This window comes from Schistocerca serialis, chromosome 5 (assembly GCF_023864345.2).
Source record: "Schistocerca serialis cubense isolate TAMUIC-IGC-003099 chromosome 5, iqSchSeri2.2, whole genome shotgun sequence".
Lineage (NCBI taxonomy): Eukaryota > Metazoa > Arthropoda > Insecta > Orthoptera > Acrididae > Schistocerca > Schistocerca serialis.
Genome location: NC_064642.1, coordinates 650,966,269 through 650,984,635, shown reverse-complemented (window position 1 = coordinate 650,984,635; position 18,367 = coordinate 650,966,269). Strand labels below are relative to the sequence as shown.

The 18,367-nt window shown below is 41.1% G+C and overlaps 1 protein-coding gene across 1 annotated transcript in view; it reads right to left on the bottom strand.

The window, feature by feature from the left end:
* Positions 1-9,126: 9,126 nt before the first annotated feature.
* Positions 9,127-18,367, bottom strand: part of LOC126480667 (sodium-coupled monocarboxylate transporter 1-like) — a 100,283-nt gene continuing 91,042 nt past the window's right edge. Inside the window, exon 13 of the mRNA XM_050103891.1 lies at positions 9,127-12,806. Within this exon, the coding sequence (XP_049959848.1) occupies positions 12,542-12,806 (265 nt within the window). The 3' untranslated portion in view covers positions 9,127-12,541. The remainder of the gene's footprint in view (positions 12,807-18,367) is intronic.

The window sequence follows — 18,367 nt, the reverse complement described above, 5'->3', positions numbered from 1 at the left end:
CCAGAGTTCAGTACCCCGTCTACCTCGATGTCTTCGCACCATTGGAAAGCAAACGAAATGGTGATGGTATTGTTAAAGGATCCTTCTTGGTAGCCAGTCAAAAAATTGTGTGTATTATCAACCAGGATGCCCTAATGGTGACTTTAAACCCAGTGTCTTTTACCCTTTGGCTACTCTTACCTGAGACTTCGTAACTACCCATTAGGTTAATACTTACACTTTTGTCCCATCGCAACCTTAATTATCCTGTACACAGCGTATTTTTTCTAACACTGCTTGTTTCTAAACGTGAGATCTATTCATTTTATCTCTTTTTAGTTGCACCTAATTTTCTTTTATTTCTAAGCGTTCAGGATACTAGCAGGTATCTCACGCTGAATTCTTTATACTCTCGTATTTCCTTCTTTTATCGAGATCTGTCGTTGATTAACTTCATTCAGTGCATTCTATTCCTAGTGACATGCTGTCATTGCTATATTAGGTCAGTAGCCACTATCTGAAAGATTTCCCTTGTCATTTAACTTCTTCACAGTTTTCTTGTACCCTGTAACTTTAATTTAAATTTTCTATTCACTGTTTCTAAAGGTTCTGAAGTTCTCATACTAAGATATAATTCTTCTCTGTAATTAGAAGTGGAAACTTTCACTTAGTGCAGCAAATCATACTTTGTTCTACTAAGCAACCATTACATGCACTAAAGATGGATCTCCGTCTTCGTGTCTTTGTCCGCTACCTTAAAAGAATGTCTTCGGTACCTTCCATTGATTACATCTTCTTCGTGACAGGAAACAGTTACACAAATCCCACCCATAGCTTAGAAGTGAAATTTATTCCTTAATTTTCCTTGTATGCGAGAAATCAAGTAAACAGAAGAACGAGTTTTAGTGTTCTGTCGTTATTAGCACTTCGTAATGCATTATACTACGGGAGAGACTCCATAGCTCACAAGCTGCGACTGTGGCAATTCCAGCTTCAGGCATGGCGCACTGGCAACCACACTCTCAGCTGTCCACAGCATACTTAGTATTATCCCTTCAAACAATACTCTCAGTCCATTAGGTCAACGGCTGACGTAATCCACTGGTAATGGACGTGACAGTCCGTTGCAATGCCCTTTCTTGAGTATCACAATAGCTGGCGACGTCGCGTCGCAGCTAGTCGTGTTCCAGATATCACGTGAAACTTCCTCCCACGTAAGTTAAAACCTAACACTGACTTCTGTGTGACTTTATCTCATAAGTATGTATTTCATCTCAAATTAATTTGGTTATTGTGTGCAATAATAAATATTTTGAATTGCAATACTCTCCTCTACCCTGACTTTTTCACCATAATTCTCAGAGGGAATTTTGTTCCAGTGAAGCTATCTAGAGGTGTGGTGTGGCCAGTCGAAATCGCAAAAACCTAAACTGTTAATACAAATATTTCAAGCCAACATAAACTACATGGCATAACGTCAAATTCAAATAATTTTCACTAGGATCGCAACTGTAATTACACGAACTGTAGCCTTGAAATTCCAGTAACTAGGAAAAGAAAACTGCTTGGTATCCGTAGAGACAGGTTGTTAGTTTAAAGGAAACTTGAAAGAGTTGAAAACGGAACTACTTGTGGTAAATCAAGGGTTTCCTATATTCATATTCGATTTACAATTTCAAATGCCTCTCAGTCTTTACAAAAAAAGAAATTCTAACACTATTACTGTTATAACAGCAAAACAGACTTTCATGTTTTGAATGGCTCTTAAATAAAATTAGGTTCCACACATGAATCCTTAACGTTGCATTTATTAGCGGCTCGGCGGTATTGTGCACTTTGAAAATTTGAGCTCAGGCGCTTAGATAATGTCTACGTTCCTTGCGTGAGCTATACAAACATTTCAAAAACCTGAGATTTAGGGCACGAGGTCCCGGGTTCGATTCCCAGCGGGGTCAGGGATTTCCACCTGCCTCGAGATGACTTGGTGTTTGTGATGTCCTCATCATTTCATCATTCATGAAAGTGGCGGGTTTGGACTAAGCAAAGGTTGGGAATTTGTACAGACGCCGATAATCGCGCAGTTGAGCCCCCCACAAACCAAACATCATCATCAACGGAGGCTAGTAGAAATCGTTGCGTAACAGAAGAGGTATTGAATGTAAGTGATGAAAGGAGAAAATACAAAAATGTTGTAAATTAAGTAGGCAAAAATGAATACAAGCGTCTCAAAAATGAGATCGACAGGAAGTGCAAAATGGTTAAGGAGCGATGACTAGAGGACAAATGTAAGGATATAGAGGCATATATCACTAGGGGTAAGATAGATACAGCCTAAGTGAAAATTAAAGAGACCTCTGGAGAAAAGAGAACCGCTTGTATTAATATCAAAGGCTCAGATGAAAAACTAGTTCTAAGCAAAGAAGATCAAGCAGAAAGGTGGAAGGAGTGTATAGAGGGTCTATAAAATGGCGATGTACTTCAGGGAAGTATTATCGAAATGGAAGAGTATGTAGAAGAAGATGGAATGGGTGCGTCAAGAATTTGATAGAGAACTGAAAGAGCTAAGTCGAAACAAGGCCCCACGTGTAGACCACATTCTATTAAAACTAATGATAGCCTTGGGAGAGCATACCCCGACAAAACTCTACCATCTGGTGAGCAAGATGTATGAGACAGGCGAAATACCCTCAGACTTCAAGAATATAATAATTATAATCACAAAGAAATCAGATGTTCACAAGTGTAAAAAATTACCGAACTATCAGTTTAATAAGTCACGTCTGCAAAATACTAACACGAATTCCTTACAGACGAATGGGAATACTGGTAGGAGCTAAGCTTTGGGAAGGTCAGTTTGGATTCCGTAGAAATGTTTGAACACGTGAGGCAATACTGGCCCTACGACTTATCTCAGACGACAGATGTAGACTTAGATGTAGACTTAGATAAACCTTTTGACAATTCTGATTGGAATATTGTCTTTGAAATTCTAAATGTAGCAGGCGTCAAATACAGGGAGTGAAATTGTATTTACAATTTGTACAGAAACCTGATGGTAGGTATAAAAGTCGAAGGGCCTAAAAGGAAATCAGTGGTTGGGAAGGGAGTGAGACGGGGCTGTAGACTACCCCCAATGTTATTCAATCTGTATATTGTGCAACGAGTAAAGGAAACAAAAGAAAAACTTGGAGTAGTAAAGTAAAATCCATGTAGAAGAAATAAAAACCTTGACGTGTGCCGATGACAATTTAATTTTGTCAGACACAGAAAAGGACCTGGAAGAGCAGTTGAATGGAATGGATAGTGCCTTGAAAGGAGGATATAAGATGAACATCAACAAAAGCAAAACGAGGATAATCGAATCTAGTAGAATTAAATCAGGTGATGCTGAGGGAATTAGATTAGGAAAAGAGTCACTCAGAGAAGTAGATGAATTTTATTTAGGGAGCAAAATAAATGATTGTCGAAGTAGAGAGGATGTTAAATGTAGAGGTTTCTGAAGAAGGAAAACTTGTTAACATCGAGCATAGATTTACGTGTCAGGAAGTCTTTTCTGAAAGTATTTTTATGGAATGTAGCCATGTATTGAAGTGAAGCATGGGCGATAAATAGGTTAGACGAGAAGGGAATAGAAGCTTCCGAATGAGGTGCTACAGAAGAATGCTGAAAAATAGATGGGTAGACCACGTAACTAATGATGAGATACTGAATAGAATTGGGCAGCAGAGGAATTTGTTGCACTACTTGACTAGAAGAGATCGGATGGTAGGATACGTTTTGAGGCATCAAGGGATCACCAATTAGTATTGGAGGGGAGACTGGAGGGTAAAAATCGTAGAAGGAGACCAGGAGATGAATACACTAAGCAGAGTCAGAACGACGTACTATGCGATAGTTACTGGGCGATGAAGACACTTGTAGAGAATAGAGTAGCATTGAGAGCTGTACGAAACCAATCTTTGAAGACCACAACAACAACAACAACATAAGTTTAATTTTAATGCTGAGATTGAAAACACACATATTCCAAACAAGTCTGTTGTACCATCAGCTCTGTATTGCATCAGTAGTAAATGCGATGACTCGTTGCTTGGGCTATTTTACAAGGTTTTTCAGTCGTTATAAATGTGTCTGCAAGTTCATTGATATAATATCTCTTTATTATCTTTCTCAAACTTTTAGCCGTAGTATTCCTTAATCAAATTTGTTTGGCCAAAGTGAAATTATTAAATAATTGAATTAAAAACTTTTAGAAACGACTCATAAAACATAAATAAAAATGAGGTTTTATTGTTTTCCAGTATTGTTTCTGCTTTTGCAACAATATTTTCTTCCTCACTAAGCATTTAGTGAGCTCATTGCTAAAAATTGACTCTCATTTGTTTATCGTACCGTATAAGGATGATTCCTTCCCCATGAACCAAGGACCTTCCCGTTGGTGGGGAGGCTTGCGTGCCTCAGTGATACAGATGGCCGTACCGTAGGTGCAACCACAACGGAGGGGTCTCTGTTGAGAGGCCAGACAAACATGTGGTTCCTGAAGAGGGGCAGCAGCCTTTTCAGTAGTTGCAGGGCAACAGTCTGGATGATTGACTGATCTGGCCTTGTAACATTAACCAAAACGGCCTTGCTGTGCTGGTACTGCGAACGGCTGAAAGCAAGGGGAAACTACAACCGAATTTTTTCCCGAGGACATGCAGCTTTACTGTATGATTAAATGATGATGGCGTCCTCTTGGGTAAAATATTCCGGAGGTAAAATAGTCCCCCATTCGGATCTCCGGGCGGGGACTACTCAGGAGGACGTCGATATCAGGAGAAAGAAAACTGGCGTTCTACGGATCGGAGCGTGAAAAGTCAGATCCATTAATCGGGCAGGTAGGTTAGAAAATTTAAAAAGGGAAATGGATAGGTTAAAGTTAGATATAGTGGGAATTAGTGAAGTTCGGTGGCAGGAGGACCAAGACTTTTGGTCTGGTGATTACAGGGTTATAAATACAAAATCAAATAGGGGTAATGCAGGAGTAGGTTTAATAATGAATAAAAAAATAGGAGTCCGGGTTAGCTACTACAAACAGCATAGTGAATGCATTATTGTGGCCAAATTGGACACGAAGCCCACGTCCACTACAGTAGTACAAGTTTACATGCCAACTAACTCTGCAGATGATGAAGAAATAGATGAAATGTATGACGAGATATAAGAAATTATTCAGGTAGTGAACGGAGACGAAAATTTAATAGTCATGGGTGACTGGAATTCGTCAGTAGGAAAAGGGAGAGAAGGAAACATAGTAGGTGAATATGGATTGGAGGGAAGAAATGAAAGAGGAAGCCGCCTTGTAGAATTTTGCACAGAGCATAACTTAAAGTAACACTTGGTTCAAGAATCATAAAAGAAGGTTGTATACCTGGAAGAATCCTGGAGATACTAAAAGGAATCAAATAGATTATATAATGGTAAGACAGAGATTTAGGAACCAGGTTTTAAATTGTAAGACATTTCCAGGGGCAGATGTGGATTCTGACCACGATCTATTGGTTATGAACTGCAGATTGAAACTGAAGAAACTGCAAAAAGGTGGGAATTTAAGGACATGGGACCTGGATAAACTGAAAGAACCAGAGGTTGTAGAGAGTTTCAGGGAGAGCATAAGGGAACAATTGACAGGAATGGGGGAAAGAAATACAGTAGAAGAAGAATGGGTAGCTCTGAGGGATGAAGTAGTGAAGGCAGCAGACGATCAAGTAGGTAAAAAGACGAGGGCTAATAGATATCTTTGGGTAACAGAAGAAATATTGAATTTAATTGATGAAAGGAGAAAATATAAAAATGCAGTAAATGAAGCAGGCAAAAAGGAATACAAACGTCTCAAAAATGAGATCGACAGGAAGTGCAAAATGGCTAAGCAGGGATGGCCAGAGGACAAATGTAAGGATGTAGAGGCTTGTCTCACTAGGGGTAAGATAGATACTGCCTACAGGAAAATTAAAGAGACCTTTGGAGAGAAGAGAACCACTTGTATGAATATCAAGAGCTCAGATGGCGACCCAGTTCTAAGCAAAGAAGGGAAGGCAGAAAGGTGGAAGGAGTATATAGAGGGTTTATACAAGGGCAATGTACTTGAGGACAATATTATGGAAATGGAAGAGGATGTAGATGAAGATGAAATGGGAGATACGATACTGCGTGAAGAGTTTGACAGAGCACTGAATGATCTGAGTCGAAACAAGGCCCCAGGAGTAGACAAGATTCCATTGGAACTACTGATGGCCTTGGGAGAGCCAGTCATGACAAAACTCTACCATCTGGTGAGCAAGATGTATGAGACAGGCGAAATACCCTCAGACTTCAAGAAGAATATAATAATTCCAATCCCAAAGAAAGCAGGTGTTGACAGATGTGAAAATTACCGAACTATCAGTTTAATAAGTCACAGCTGCAAAATACTAACGCGAATTCTTTACAGACGAATGGAAAAACTGGTAGAAGCGGACCTCGGGGAAGATCAGTTTGGATTTCGTAGAAATGTTGGAACACGTGAGGCAATACTAACCTTACGACTTATCTTAGAAGAAAGATTAAGAAAAGGCAAACCTAGGTTTCTAGCATTTGTAGACTTAGAGAAAGCTTTTGACAATATTAACTGGAATACTCTCTTTCAAATTCTGAAGGTGGCAGGGGTAAAATAGAGGGAGCGAAAGGCTATTTACAATTTGTACAGGAACCAGATGGCAGTTATAAGAGTCGAGGGGCATGAAAGGGAAGCAGTGGTTGGGAAAGGAGTGAGACAGGGTTGTAGCCTCTCCCCGATGTTATCCAAACTGTATATTGAGCAAGCGGTAAAGGAAACAAAAGAAAAATTCGGAGTATGTATTAAAATTCATGGAGAAGAAGTAAAAACTTTGAGGTTCGCCGATGACGTTGTAATTCTGTCAGAGACAGCAAAGGACTTGGAAGAGCAGTTGAACGGAATGGGCAGTGTCTTGAAAGGAGGATATAAGACTAACATCAACAAAAGCAAAACGAGGATAATGGAATGTAGTCAAATTAAATCGGGTGATGCTGAGGGAATTAGATTAGGAAATGAGACACTTAAAGTAGTAAAGGAGTTTTGCTATTTAGGGAGTAAAATAACTGATGATGGTCGAAGTAGAGAGGATATAAAATGTAGACTGGCAATGGCAGGGAAATCGTTTCTGAAGAAGAAAAATTTGTTAACATCGAGTATAGATTTAAGTGTCAGGAAGTCGTTTCTGAAAGTATTTGTATGGAGTGTAGCCATATATGGAAGTGAAATATGGACGATAAATAGTTCGGACAGGAGGAGAATAGAAGCTTTCGAAAAGTGGTGCTACAGAAGAATGCTGAAGATTAGATGGGTAGATCACATAACTAATGAGAGGTATTGAATAGAATTGGGTAGAACAGGAGTTTGTGGCACAACTTGACGAGAAGGGGCCGGTTGGTAGGACATGTTCTAAGGCATCAAGGGATCACAAATTTAGCATTGTAGGGCAGCGTGGAGGGTAAAAATCGTAGAGGGAGACCAAGAGATGAATACACTAAGCAGATTCAGAAGGATGTAGGTTGCAGTAGGCACTGGGAGATGAAGAAGCTTGCACAGGATAGAGAAGCATGGAGAGCTGCATCATACCAGTCTCAGGACCGTAGACCACAACAACAACAACAAGGATGATTCTCTGATTCTGCTGATGAATTTTAATAAATGTTGTCTGGTGTTGTAGTAAGATTTGTGTGCTATATGTAATGCACTACAGTTACTTATTTATTGCTCCAAGACGGTCTTATGACCCTCCTTTATATTAGTATTAGTAGTACGATTCACTTGTATTTTATCTCTAACTTCAAATCACACCTTGTTTATAATCTTAGCATATATCATTCAAAAGTTGTGAGAATAACTATAGGTTAACTAAAATCTTTCATTGGTATAAGTTTTTCAATGGAAAACTTAACGCGCATTTCTGTTTTTTTCAAATGATCACCTCATTGACACTTCGAAGCGGTTTTTTTGTCTTGGTAGGGTATAGGACAAAGGGCGTGGAACGTTTCTGTGTTCCATACACAGGGTGTTCTGAAACAGTCTGTGCTGATAAATAAGTCTTAAGAAAAAATTCGGTCCGTTGCGTCATTTACGAGTTCGTTGGCACTGATGTTAGCTAATCAGGTCATTGCGCGCGCGCATATTAAAGCGCTCTGCTAGGTGAAATTAGCGTCGCTTCTTCTTAGAGAGTAGATAATAGCTCACTGTTCGGCCTTGGGATCGATGTCGATACTTACTTCTACCGCAACATGTCTAATTTTTGTATCGCTCTCTTGATCAGTTTTAGGATCCCCCTCCCCAGAACACATTTGGTGACATTGTCTCTGACGGGCCGCTGGGAATTGCCCGCGCAACCAGCTGATGGGCTAATTCAATGTTAAATAACTCGTAAACTGCGGAACGTATCGAAATTTTTATCTTATCAATATCATTTCTTGCACAACCTACCTTGCAATACCCTTACAAGCTTTTCGTAATGCTCTTCACCTCACTGTATACTCAAATGCAGCTTTTCTGTAACCTACGCGTTATTCGACACTCTAGCATCACAACACCTTCGTGTTACACGCTGCCAGGGTTCAGGCGAAGCACGGTCAGACGTCACCAAGATAACCTTGCCCACAGCTCTTCATACGCCGTCGTGTCCCACTACAAAGCTGAACAAAGGCTCATTCTCTTTCTTCTTCCTGTATCGGACGTACACGAATTTCGTCCTGCAGAAACAGTCACAGTCCACATTATCGTGCTGTAGTAACTGTCTGTTGAAAAGGAGGGAAATCATCATAAAGATCATATACTGTTTATCAGGCTATCGATATGTTTGGTTTTCTGTTGTTTTGTCTAGTCATTCTTGGCAAATGGATCAATATTTTCTGTAGGTAGCTAATAATGTCTTAAACGACTGACATGGAATATCGAGGAGAGGGTGAGGAAACTGTGCAAGATAAGGGATCTATACTAATATTTTTAAACACGTTTCTTAAAATATGTGCATGTATTGCGAATTTATTGTACAGTGTCTTAATTTTGGTCAGTACTATTTTGTGATAATTATTTCCGTACATAAAGAATTTCTTGTAGGAAACATAGTTTTTGAGCGCTGTTATATTCAATACCGGAAATTGATTTTTTGGTTTATGTCTCTGAAAGAAAGCTTTAATATCTTCTACCATCTTTAGTTGTGGAGTATGAGAGAATTGCAAGAAATCGATGGGGTCTTCACTCGACAGGACGATTCAGTTAAATATGTCAATGTCAAAAGTATACCAACAGATCAGGTAGGATGAATTCTGAGAGCACAAATGTTCCGGCTGGTATTTTCTTCAGTGGTGGTGTTGAAAGGATCCTGTCTCATCCACCTTTCATGAAAGAATCATCTGTAATTATTAACTCGGTTCACCTAGTCTAGAATATTGCTTTCCGGTATCTTCTTATGATTCAACAACGCCTCGAAGGAGGATTGCGCGAAGAATCAACTTTACTGATTTTGCTTTTTTTTATATCATATCAGTGTCCTACGTTACCCTCTTCACGTAACCTAATTAGATGGTTCAAATGCCTCTAAGCACTATGGAGACTTAAGATCTGAGGTCATCAGTCCCCTAGACTTAGAAATACTTAAACCTAACTAACCTAAGATCATCGCACACATCCAGGCCCGAGGCGGGATTCTAACCTGCGCCCGTAGCAGTAACACGGTTCCGGACTGAAGCACCTAGAACTGCTAGGCCACAGCGGCCGGCACCAATCAGAGATTGTAATGTATGAATGCTTAATTGGGAGAGCATGTGTAATCGAAGAACGCATATAGCTTTCTTGGTTCTTGTTGTAGAGGAGTGGGAACACCCATTGAATCTTAGTGTGACTGGACCGAAGGCGGTTTGTCCCTTTCTTTTTAAAAGTATGTCTTGTGCTTTATTAGTTTGATCAAGGTGCGGACTGTCGAGTTATCCATCAAACTTCTGTTTGGTAAGCTATTGTGAAGATGAAACGGGCTCTGGCATTTATAACTTCCTCTGTCTGGGCAAAGTGTTTGGTGCCGCAGGGTTGTTTCTTGTGACGATTGGTTGGCGGCCACCGCCACTCTGGAAGGATGCATCAGACCACAAGGTCTGGCTTGTTTTAGAAAACAGTTTGTAACAACAAGCTAGGATCTGATGACGTGGTGAGTAACACGTGCTATTCCGGGGTGCACTTACGATAAAACGTTTTGACAGAGATCCAGTTAATCGTTTTCGTTACTCAGTGCAGGTTATATGTTCAATAATTAAATTCAGTTATAGTTGGCGTTATATCACTTAGATCTGTGTGTGTAGATTTTTTATCGGTTTTAATTTTAGTTTTGAAAGGGTGAATTGGTTTGTTTCGCAATCCAGCCTTGTTAGGACTTCCTGATTGTGGTCGACAGATTTTCTTGAGTATAATGAATGGTCGGATGCTAGGTTTGAGGACAACAGAATTCAGATCGTAGGAATTGTTGTTTTCCTTACATCGCCATAGTGAGTGCCTGAATTTTTAATGCGTTTGGAAGATCAACCATGTCCGATCTCCCCGACAGCAAGAACCTTTTCTGATAGAATAATGTCCATAGAACGGATTAAGAAATCAAACGTCGTAAGGAACCATTGTGCTATGGCGAATCTTGCTTGTTAAATGATAACTTCGAAGAGAGAATACCTTATTTTAGTAAACGTCAAGTTCCTGGAGTAGAGCTCAGCCTATTCGCCTGCATGCGTCTCACCGCTACTAATTGATGAGAACAGGTGTCCTTGCTTGAGAAGTGTTATTTTAAATCGTCAAAGAAATATGTTCCTTGGTCAGTCGCACTGAGGCTACTTAATCAGATTCAGATTTAGACAGATTCAGATTTCCAGATAGATCCAAAGGTCAGATACCAATATATTTTCTTGCCGAATCATGTCGTCGTTTTTATTATTTGATTGGTTGGATTTGTCCTTAATTCTGATCTTAAGCATTATGATAAATGTGGTATACTCTTTTCGCCTTATCAAATGTACTTGTTAGAGATGTTGTGTTTCCTATCAACGTGAATGGGAATTTTTAAATGTAGAAGCCTAAGACTTACGTTATAATCGTGTCTGATGATGTGTTGTAATGAAAGAGACAAGGGAAAAATTTTTCAGATTTTACTTTTAATTTGTTTCACTATCTCCACTTCAATATGTTGTCTGTGACTAGTGAGCTCTTTCTGCGAGAAACAAAGGTAATGGTTAAAGAGGATCACTGACACCCTTCAATCTGAAGTAAAAATATTACGTCGGTGCATAAGTTCGTAGCGTTTTTTTTTTTCAGTTCCGGTTGCTATGGGTTTACTTATAGAGTGTCATTTTCTTATTGTAGTTCACTGTTGCTGTATAAGTTAACGTAGTGTCAATTTGTCACTTCGACATAGTGAGTGGAGCTGAAGACGCTAGAAAGGGGAAGTGCCAAGTAATGAAATCGGATCATTTCCACCATATAATAGTTCGATGGAGGAGTGACAGCAGCAGAGGCAGCCAGAAATGTTCGCACCGTGTTTAGCGATAATGTCACTGGATCAGAGAGCAGCAACAAAATTATTTAGTCGTTTTAAAAAGGTTTCCTTTTTAAAATAGTGATATTCCACTTTACGAATAAAGATCATTTAAACGTGTTACTCAGCAATTATTCATGTCAGTGCGCTCGAGAACTCATACATAGGATGAACTACGATCATTGCATCATCTTGAGACTTTCGCATGCACTGGGGAAGGATCAAAGATAGGGTGTACAGGCTCTAAGCCAAAATGACAAAAATCAGCGAGTGGCCATTTGTGCATCTCTCCTTACTCGTCATTAATTTGTTCGTGAACGACGCCGACCATTTCTACCTTGTCTCATTCCTGGTAAATGTTACGGTTAATCCCATGCAATGAGCTACTCGCATCTACAAAAGGCAATGTTATGCAACTGGCGGCACACCGGCAGTGGGTGTATGACGCGTTGCTTCCGCGACGTGTAACCATCACTACTGACCTTTATTGTGAACAGTTGAGACGTCTTGCTGACGTAATCCTATAATAACGGCCAGCAACAGTGCAATAACGCCCGCCCGCATTCTGATAGACTGACGAAAAGACACTTTACAGGCTTTGGGTTGTGAAATCATACCGCACTCACCTTATTTAACTGTTCTTTCGTTCTCAGATTTTCACCTTTTCCACTCTCTGCCTAACAACCTCCAAGGAACTTCTTTCTGGGTGAAAATGCGCTCCGAACATGGCTCGACGAGTTCTTCGCCTCAAAACCACGTGATTTCTACAGTAGCGGAATCACAAAGTTACCCCATCGTTGGAAAACTGTTGTAGTGGAGGACAATATACAATTGGTGACTAAATCTCTCTTATGTGCGTCTGTCGTGTTTATTAAACTTTTGGAAAAACGCTACGAACTTACGCCAACCAAGTACACTGTCGTAGTGTTTGCGGCAGACGCTTTTCTCCTGGTACCCATTAGCTAGGGGTTGGTGTCGGTGGCGGGCTTGTGCTGTGACCCGGGTGGCAGCAGCTCCACTGCGACAGCGGGGTCGTCCTGGGCCGCTCTTCTGTGGTCGGCGGGCCGCACCTGCGGCGCCAGCAGCCTGGGGTCGATCTCGCCGGGCTTCAGAGGGCCCGTCAGGCGGCTCACGACCCAGCCGACGGTGACCACGATCAGGGCGCCCACCACAGTGTAGTACATGTACGACAGCCGGAACACCAGTGGCACGTCGTCCGCCGAAGTGCTGTGGGAATCGACACCCCATTAACCATAGCCTTCTGTCCGATACACTCAGATACATGGAGACAAATCATGTTCGCTAATCGCAGTTACCAATGTCAGCAGGTGTGCCCAGATTCTTCATACGAGGAGCGTTCAGTAAATAATGCAATACATTTTCTATACCAATTTCTGTTGAAAACAGTGAGTTGTTACTTGCGGGACATAGCGATATATTCCCGCTTCAGCCCCTACAGTGCCATGCAGTTCCGACAGATGCAGCGCTGTATGTACCCTTCAAAATGGCGTCCGTAACGGAGGTCCGCTCCAAGCAGAGAGCTGTCACTTAGTTCGTTTTGGCGGAAAACCAGAGCATCGCAGATATTCAAAAGGTGCTAGCTGAATATCTACGAAGACCTAGCAGTGAAGAAAAGCACGGTGAGTCGGCAGGGGTGTCTGCCATCATCGCAGCAACGTCACGCAAACCTCCGATATCCTTCAGCACATAGAGGTGACTCTTGCAGTGTTAAAACGTGTGGACACTCTAATTCGAGGTGCTCAATGGATCGCACTCACACCACTCGCTTCTGAACTGCATGTTGTGAATAAAATCTTCGGCACTGGCTGCTAAAATTCTTTTATTAAAAAGTCACAACCAGTTTCGCATCAGTGGACATGCACCTTCTGGTGATATATATCTTTACATTTTAAACATTCATAACGCGGAAAAGTCCCATCGTTCATTTTCAAGATTAAATCAATAGGGCCGGCCGATGTGGCCGGACGGTTCTAGGCCCGACCGCTACGGTTGCAGGTTCGAATCCTGCCTCGGGCATGGATGTGTGTGATGTCCTTAGGTTAGTTAGGTGTAAGTAGTTCTTACTTCTAGGGGACTGATGACCTCAGATGTTAAGTCCCATAGTGCTCAGAGCCATTTGAACCATTGTCCAAATCAATAGGACGCTAAAAGCGTACGTTTTCTTTGCCGCGCCATGAATGTTTGAAAAAATAAAGAAGCCCATTACCTGAAAATCCATCTCCAATGATGCAAGAACGGTCGTCTTAACCTTTTAATCAAAGTGTTTTAACAGTCAATGTGTAAGCTTTTTTTCACCATGTGCAATTTTGGCTGTGTTCAATTGGACGTCTCTGTTGGTAGTGTTGACACACTCGTCTACGAGATGCGGTACTCGGTGTGTGCCCGCTACGTTCCCCGTCGCCTAAGGAAAGACCATAAACATCAATGAAGGACCACCTGTGCGAAATTGCTTGCTCGTTACGAGGCTGATTCGGACAATTTTCGTCGAACTTCGTCGCAGGAGACGAAACATGAGTTCACCCCATCGAAACGGAAACAAAACGGCAATCCATAGAGTGGTGATAACCACCTGTCGTCCGAAGAAAACGTTCAAAGCCGCACCCGCAGCCCGTAAAATCACGGTGACGTTCTTTTGGGACGCTGAAGAGTCATTCTGTTTTATTTCCTCCTTCATGGTGCAACGATCTTCTCTGAAATGCATAGCGCTATCCTCAGGAAACTGAACAAAGAACTTCAGCATCCTCGTCACCACGAAAATGCAAACGAACTTCTCCTCCGTGACAACGGAAGGTCTCATCCATTCAGCGCACCTGAGAGGAGCTCACAAAACTTCATCTGACTGTTCTTTGGTATCCAACTTACGACTTCCGTCTACTGTTTGGCCAAATGAAGCATGCACTCCGCGGAAAGCAGTACGTCGATGATGGAGAGAATATTGCTGCAGCAAGACGTTAGCTCCGACGTCGAACGGTAGAGTGGTACCATGCGGGCTCACACGCCCTCCCATTAAGGTGGCTTAAGGTCGTCGCACGGTACTGGGATTTTGTCCGCCCCGATATCTGAGTGTCTACCCGACGGGAGGCCCTGGTCACACGACATTTACGTCTACATTAATCTACAATCGATGTTAACAAATTTCTCTTCTTCAGAAACTCTTTCCTTGCCATAGCCAGTCTACATTTAGTCGGCACGGTAGCTGAGCGTGTTCGGTCAGAGGGTTAGCTACCCTCTTTGATAAAAAAAAAAAAAACTGAACGGATCAACGAACAACCTCAACGGGTCAATCGGACGTCCGCTCCGAAAAAATTCAACGAACAATATCGAACAAAAAAATGCTGGCACGGTATCTCAGCGTGTTTGGTCCGGGTCCTAGCTACCCACTGTAATAAAAAAAAAAGTTAATCAATCAACAATGAACTTAAATTGATGTCTTACGACGTCCCCCCCGAGCAGATGCAACGAACAAAAGTGAACAAAATGAGATTAAAAAAATTAGTATGACAGATTGCCGTCCTACGAGCCCGGGTTCGATTCCCGGCTGGGTCTGAGATTTTCTCTGCTCAGGGACTGGGTGTTGTGTTGTCTTCATCATCATTGCATCCCCATCTGGCGCGCAGGTCGCCCAAAGTGGCGTCGCATGTAATAACACCTGCACCAAGGCAGCCGGACCTACCCCGCAAGGGGCCTCCCCGTCAATGACGCGAAAAGGTCATTTCCATTTTACTGGGATTATATTTCAAAATAAGATTTGCAGCCAAAAGAGTGGAGCATAATATGATGTACTGGAATACTGAATAAAACTAATCTACTGTCAGAAAAAAATGTGTTGCATTACTTATTGCACGTCTCTCGTACATCAATGAAAAATCTCTGTTGATCATCATGGACAGAGGGACATAAGCTGGTCTGGTAATTGACAATATCAACGAAATTCGCCAGCAGTCGTGTAACTGAAATATTTTATTTTATTTTGACTACAAGTTTCGGTATTTCTCTACGCTATCTTCCGGCCCCATTAGCATCTCCCAAAATAAACGATACTGTCGGACAGTGCCATATATTTCTGGATGTCGTAAATTCAAACCGTTTCACAAGTGCTTCATTCGAAGGTTTGATAGTTGCTCTATCAAGTCTTCGAACGAAGTACTTGCGAAACTATTTGAATCCATGACATCCAGGGATATATGGCACTGTATGACAATATTGTTTAATTCAAGAGGTGCATAGGGGCCTGAAGATGACATAGTGGAATGCCAAAATTTGTAGTAAAATAAAATAACATCTCAGTTACCGGGCTGTTGGGGAATTTCATTGATATTGTCATTCAATGAAAAATGTAACATGGATGTCATAAAAACACGTCTGCCTTAGGCGCTAAAAACAGGGCAGTGAATATCATTGTGAATAACTATTTTCTATTTTCCCCTTCCTCATTTTTCTTTTATTTTTAAAACTCCCTATAACTATAATAGCGACGTTGAGATTTTCTTTTCTCTCACTTTCTTTTCACGAGGCTGTGTCAATAAATATGTCGCGAAGTAGGACGCGTGTAATAGCCTGAAATTTGTTTTCTTGGTTAACGTACACCCCTTGTAAAGTGGACTAGGCGTCAGAAGCCTGCAGCATACAATTATTGCGGCTGCCATTGCATTCAACGGGTGGTCTCTTGGTATATAAAAGGTGTATTTCGTTCGTCTAACAGCAGCAACCCACAAGACCGAAGTGTACTGGGGGATGTAAAATACCCCTGTATGTGGAAACAATGTACTATCACAGGATAAATAGGACTGCCAGGTCACTCCTTCTTTGTGACCGTCCTTGCCCTTCGCTAAGTTTCTGTATCCAACAGAACACAGATTTTCATGAAATACACTTCTGGCCATGTACGGGACAAATTTCGCTTTGGACATACATTGTGGACAGTCCCCGGATGACAAAAATTGCGTTGTTCTATTAGGATACACACTCATAGCACACGTGCTATCTTAGTCTGACTCCAGATGATTAACCTCTGGCTGCGGAAAGCTGTATATCGGATACCTTCCACGCGGCATGTGCTGCCACCTTGTAGATACGCGTAGACGCGAAATTTAAAACGATGTGAGCCATTCTGGCGTTGCCGATTCACTTTATGACGCGCTCCCGTAAGTGACACAGTTTTTGTGTTGCCCGTATCCGAGTAATCCTCATCTTAATGACAAATTGAAATCATGGAACTGTATTATGACACATTTACTGCGTTATGACCGGTTTCGATCGTGGAACTTTTTCAGGTTAGTCTTGTTCGTTGAACTGCAAGGGTTGCTCACTTTTCGTGGTAAGGCAGACAAGAAATAATCTATAACATTAGTGTCAGATGAGGTACTCAACATAATTTTTAAAAAGTATCTTCACTTTCCAAAATGCTCAACTTGTTCCTTAATTCCATTTTGTATACCTTCCAGTTCTCAAATAAATTCTTATAATCTAGCTGAGAGTATCAACAGATTAATCGCTGACTGGAAAAAATTATCTTTAATTTCTTGTTATTGTGTTACAGTAGACACAATAAAAAGAAACTGACGATCATTTTTGGACTCAGAAGCAAATTTATTCGTAGTCTCATCGTATTAAAACAACAGCTTTACTGCTTTACATCTCGGCTGCAAGTTGAAATAAATTTTATAATCTACCTTATTCCTCGCTATCTTTCCTTCTAAACTTGTATCATTTTTTCTCTGCGTCTGTCAGATAATATGGAAACGATTTTTCACAATATGTCATGCAGATACACAGTACACTAGTGTTCGTGGGATTTACATGTAGCCTACATGAAGTAATTGCTCCAAAGTAATAAGTACGCAACATTTCACATCACCAAATCCAATACAAATATTTGGTACTAAATCTCCTGGTTTCCTTGCTGTTATTACTGACTTCTATTGGCAGCTTCTACAGATCTGATAAATCTTGTAGAATTAAAATCCGCAACAAGGATGACAGTATAAGAGCTTATCGAAACGGTATGCTGGGGTTCTTAGCGATTACAGATAATGCCGATGATTTCGACGCCGTATGAAATGTCGTTTTCCCACAACATATTTTTCGATCAATGACCAACTGTTCTGGCCCATGGGGAACCCTTAAACAGGTGTCCATTAAATGAATTTTGGTAGTGATAACGATCGTAAATTAGTACGATTGCGAAGCACAAGCAGCTGCAAACTCTCAACAGACTATTTTACAATGCGAAAAAACTTGTTTGCTCATTATAGAATCACTAACAGAGCCACTCAGACAATAATAAACAAATTGTTTCACAGTGGTCAAGATCTCCATAGGATTCACTGAAGTCAAAGTACCCTTTAGAAACGTATATTGATATATATGTTACCCAAATATAAACTAATTTGACTGCGATGGGCGTACCTTCTGTACATCGACCGATACGAGAGACGACAGTCTCTGGACGGTGTTCTAAGGAATATGTTCCTTTCCATGTGCAATACCGAAAAGCATCTGCAAAGCGTATAGGGCTATATTGGACCAGATCATTTTGTGCAATGTCCCAAGGCAGCAAATCGTGAACACCTCAAGTGTACAGAATTTCTTCACTTGGGAGCAGGATGAAGTGCAAATCAACAAGTGTGGCATACAAATTTCATATAAATGAAGAAGTTTAATTCGAATTTTTTTCGTGCATCTTTTCTTGGGGCAACAAGAACTTCGCTTAGGAATGAAAGATAGAAAGACAAACGAGCGAATGAGGAAGCACAACTAAACCAAAG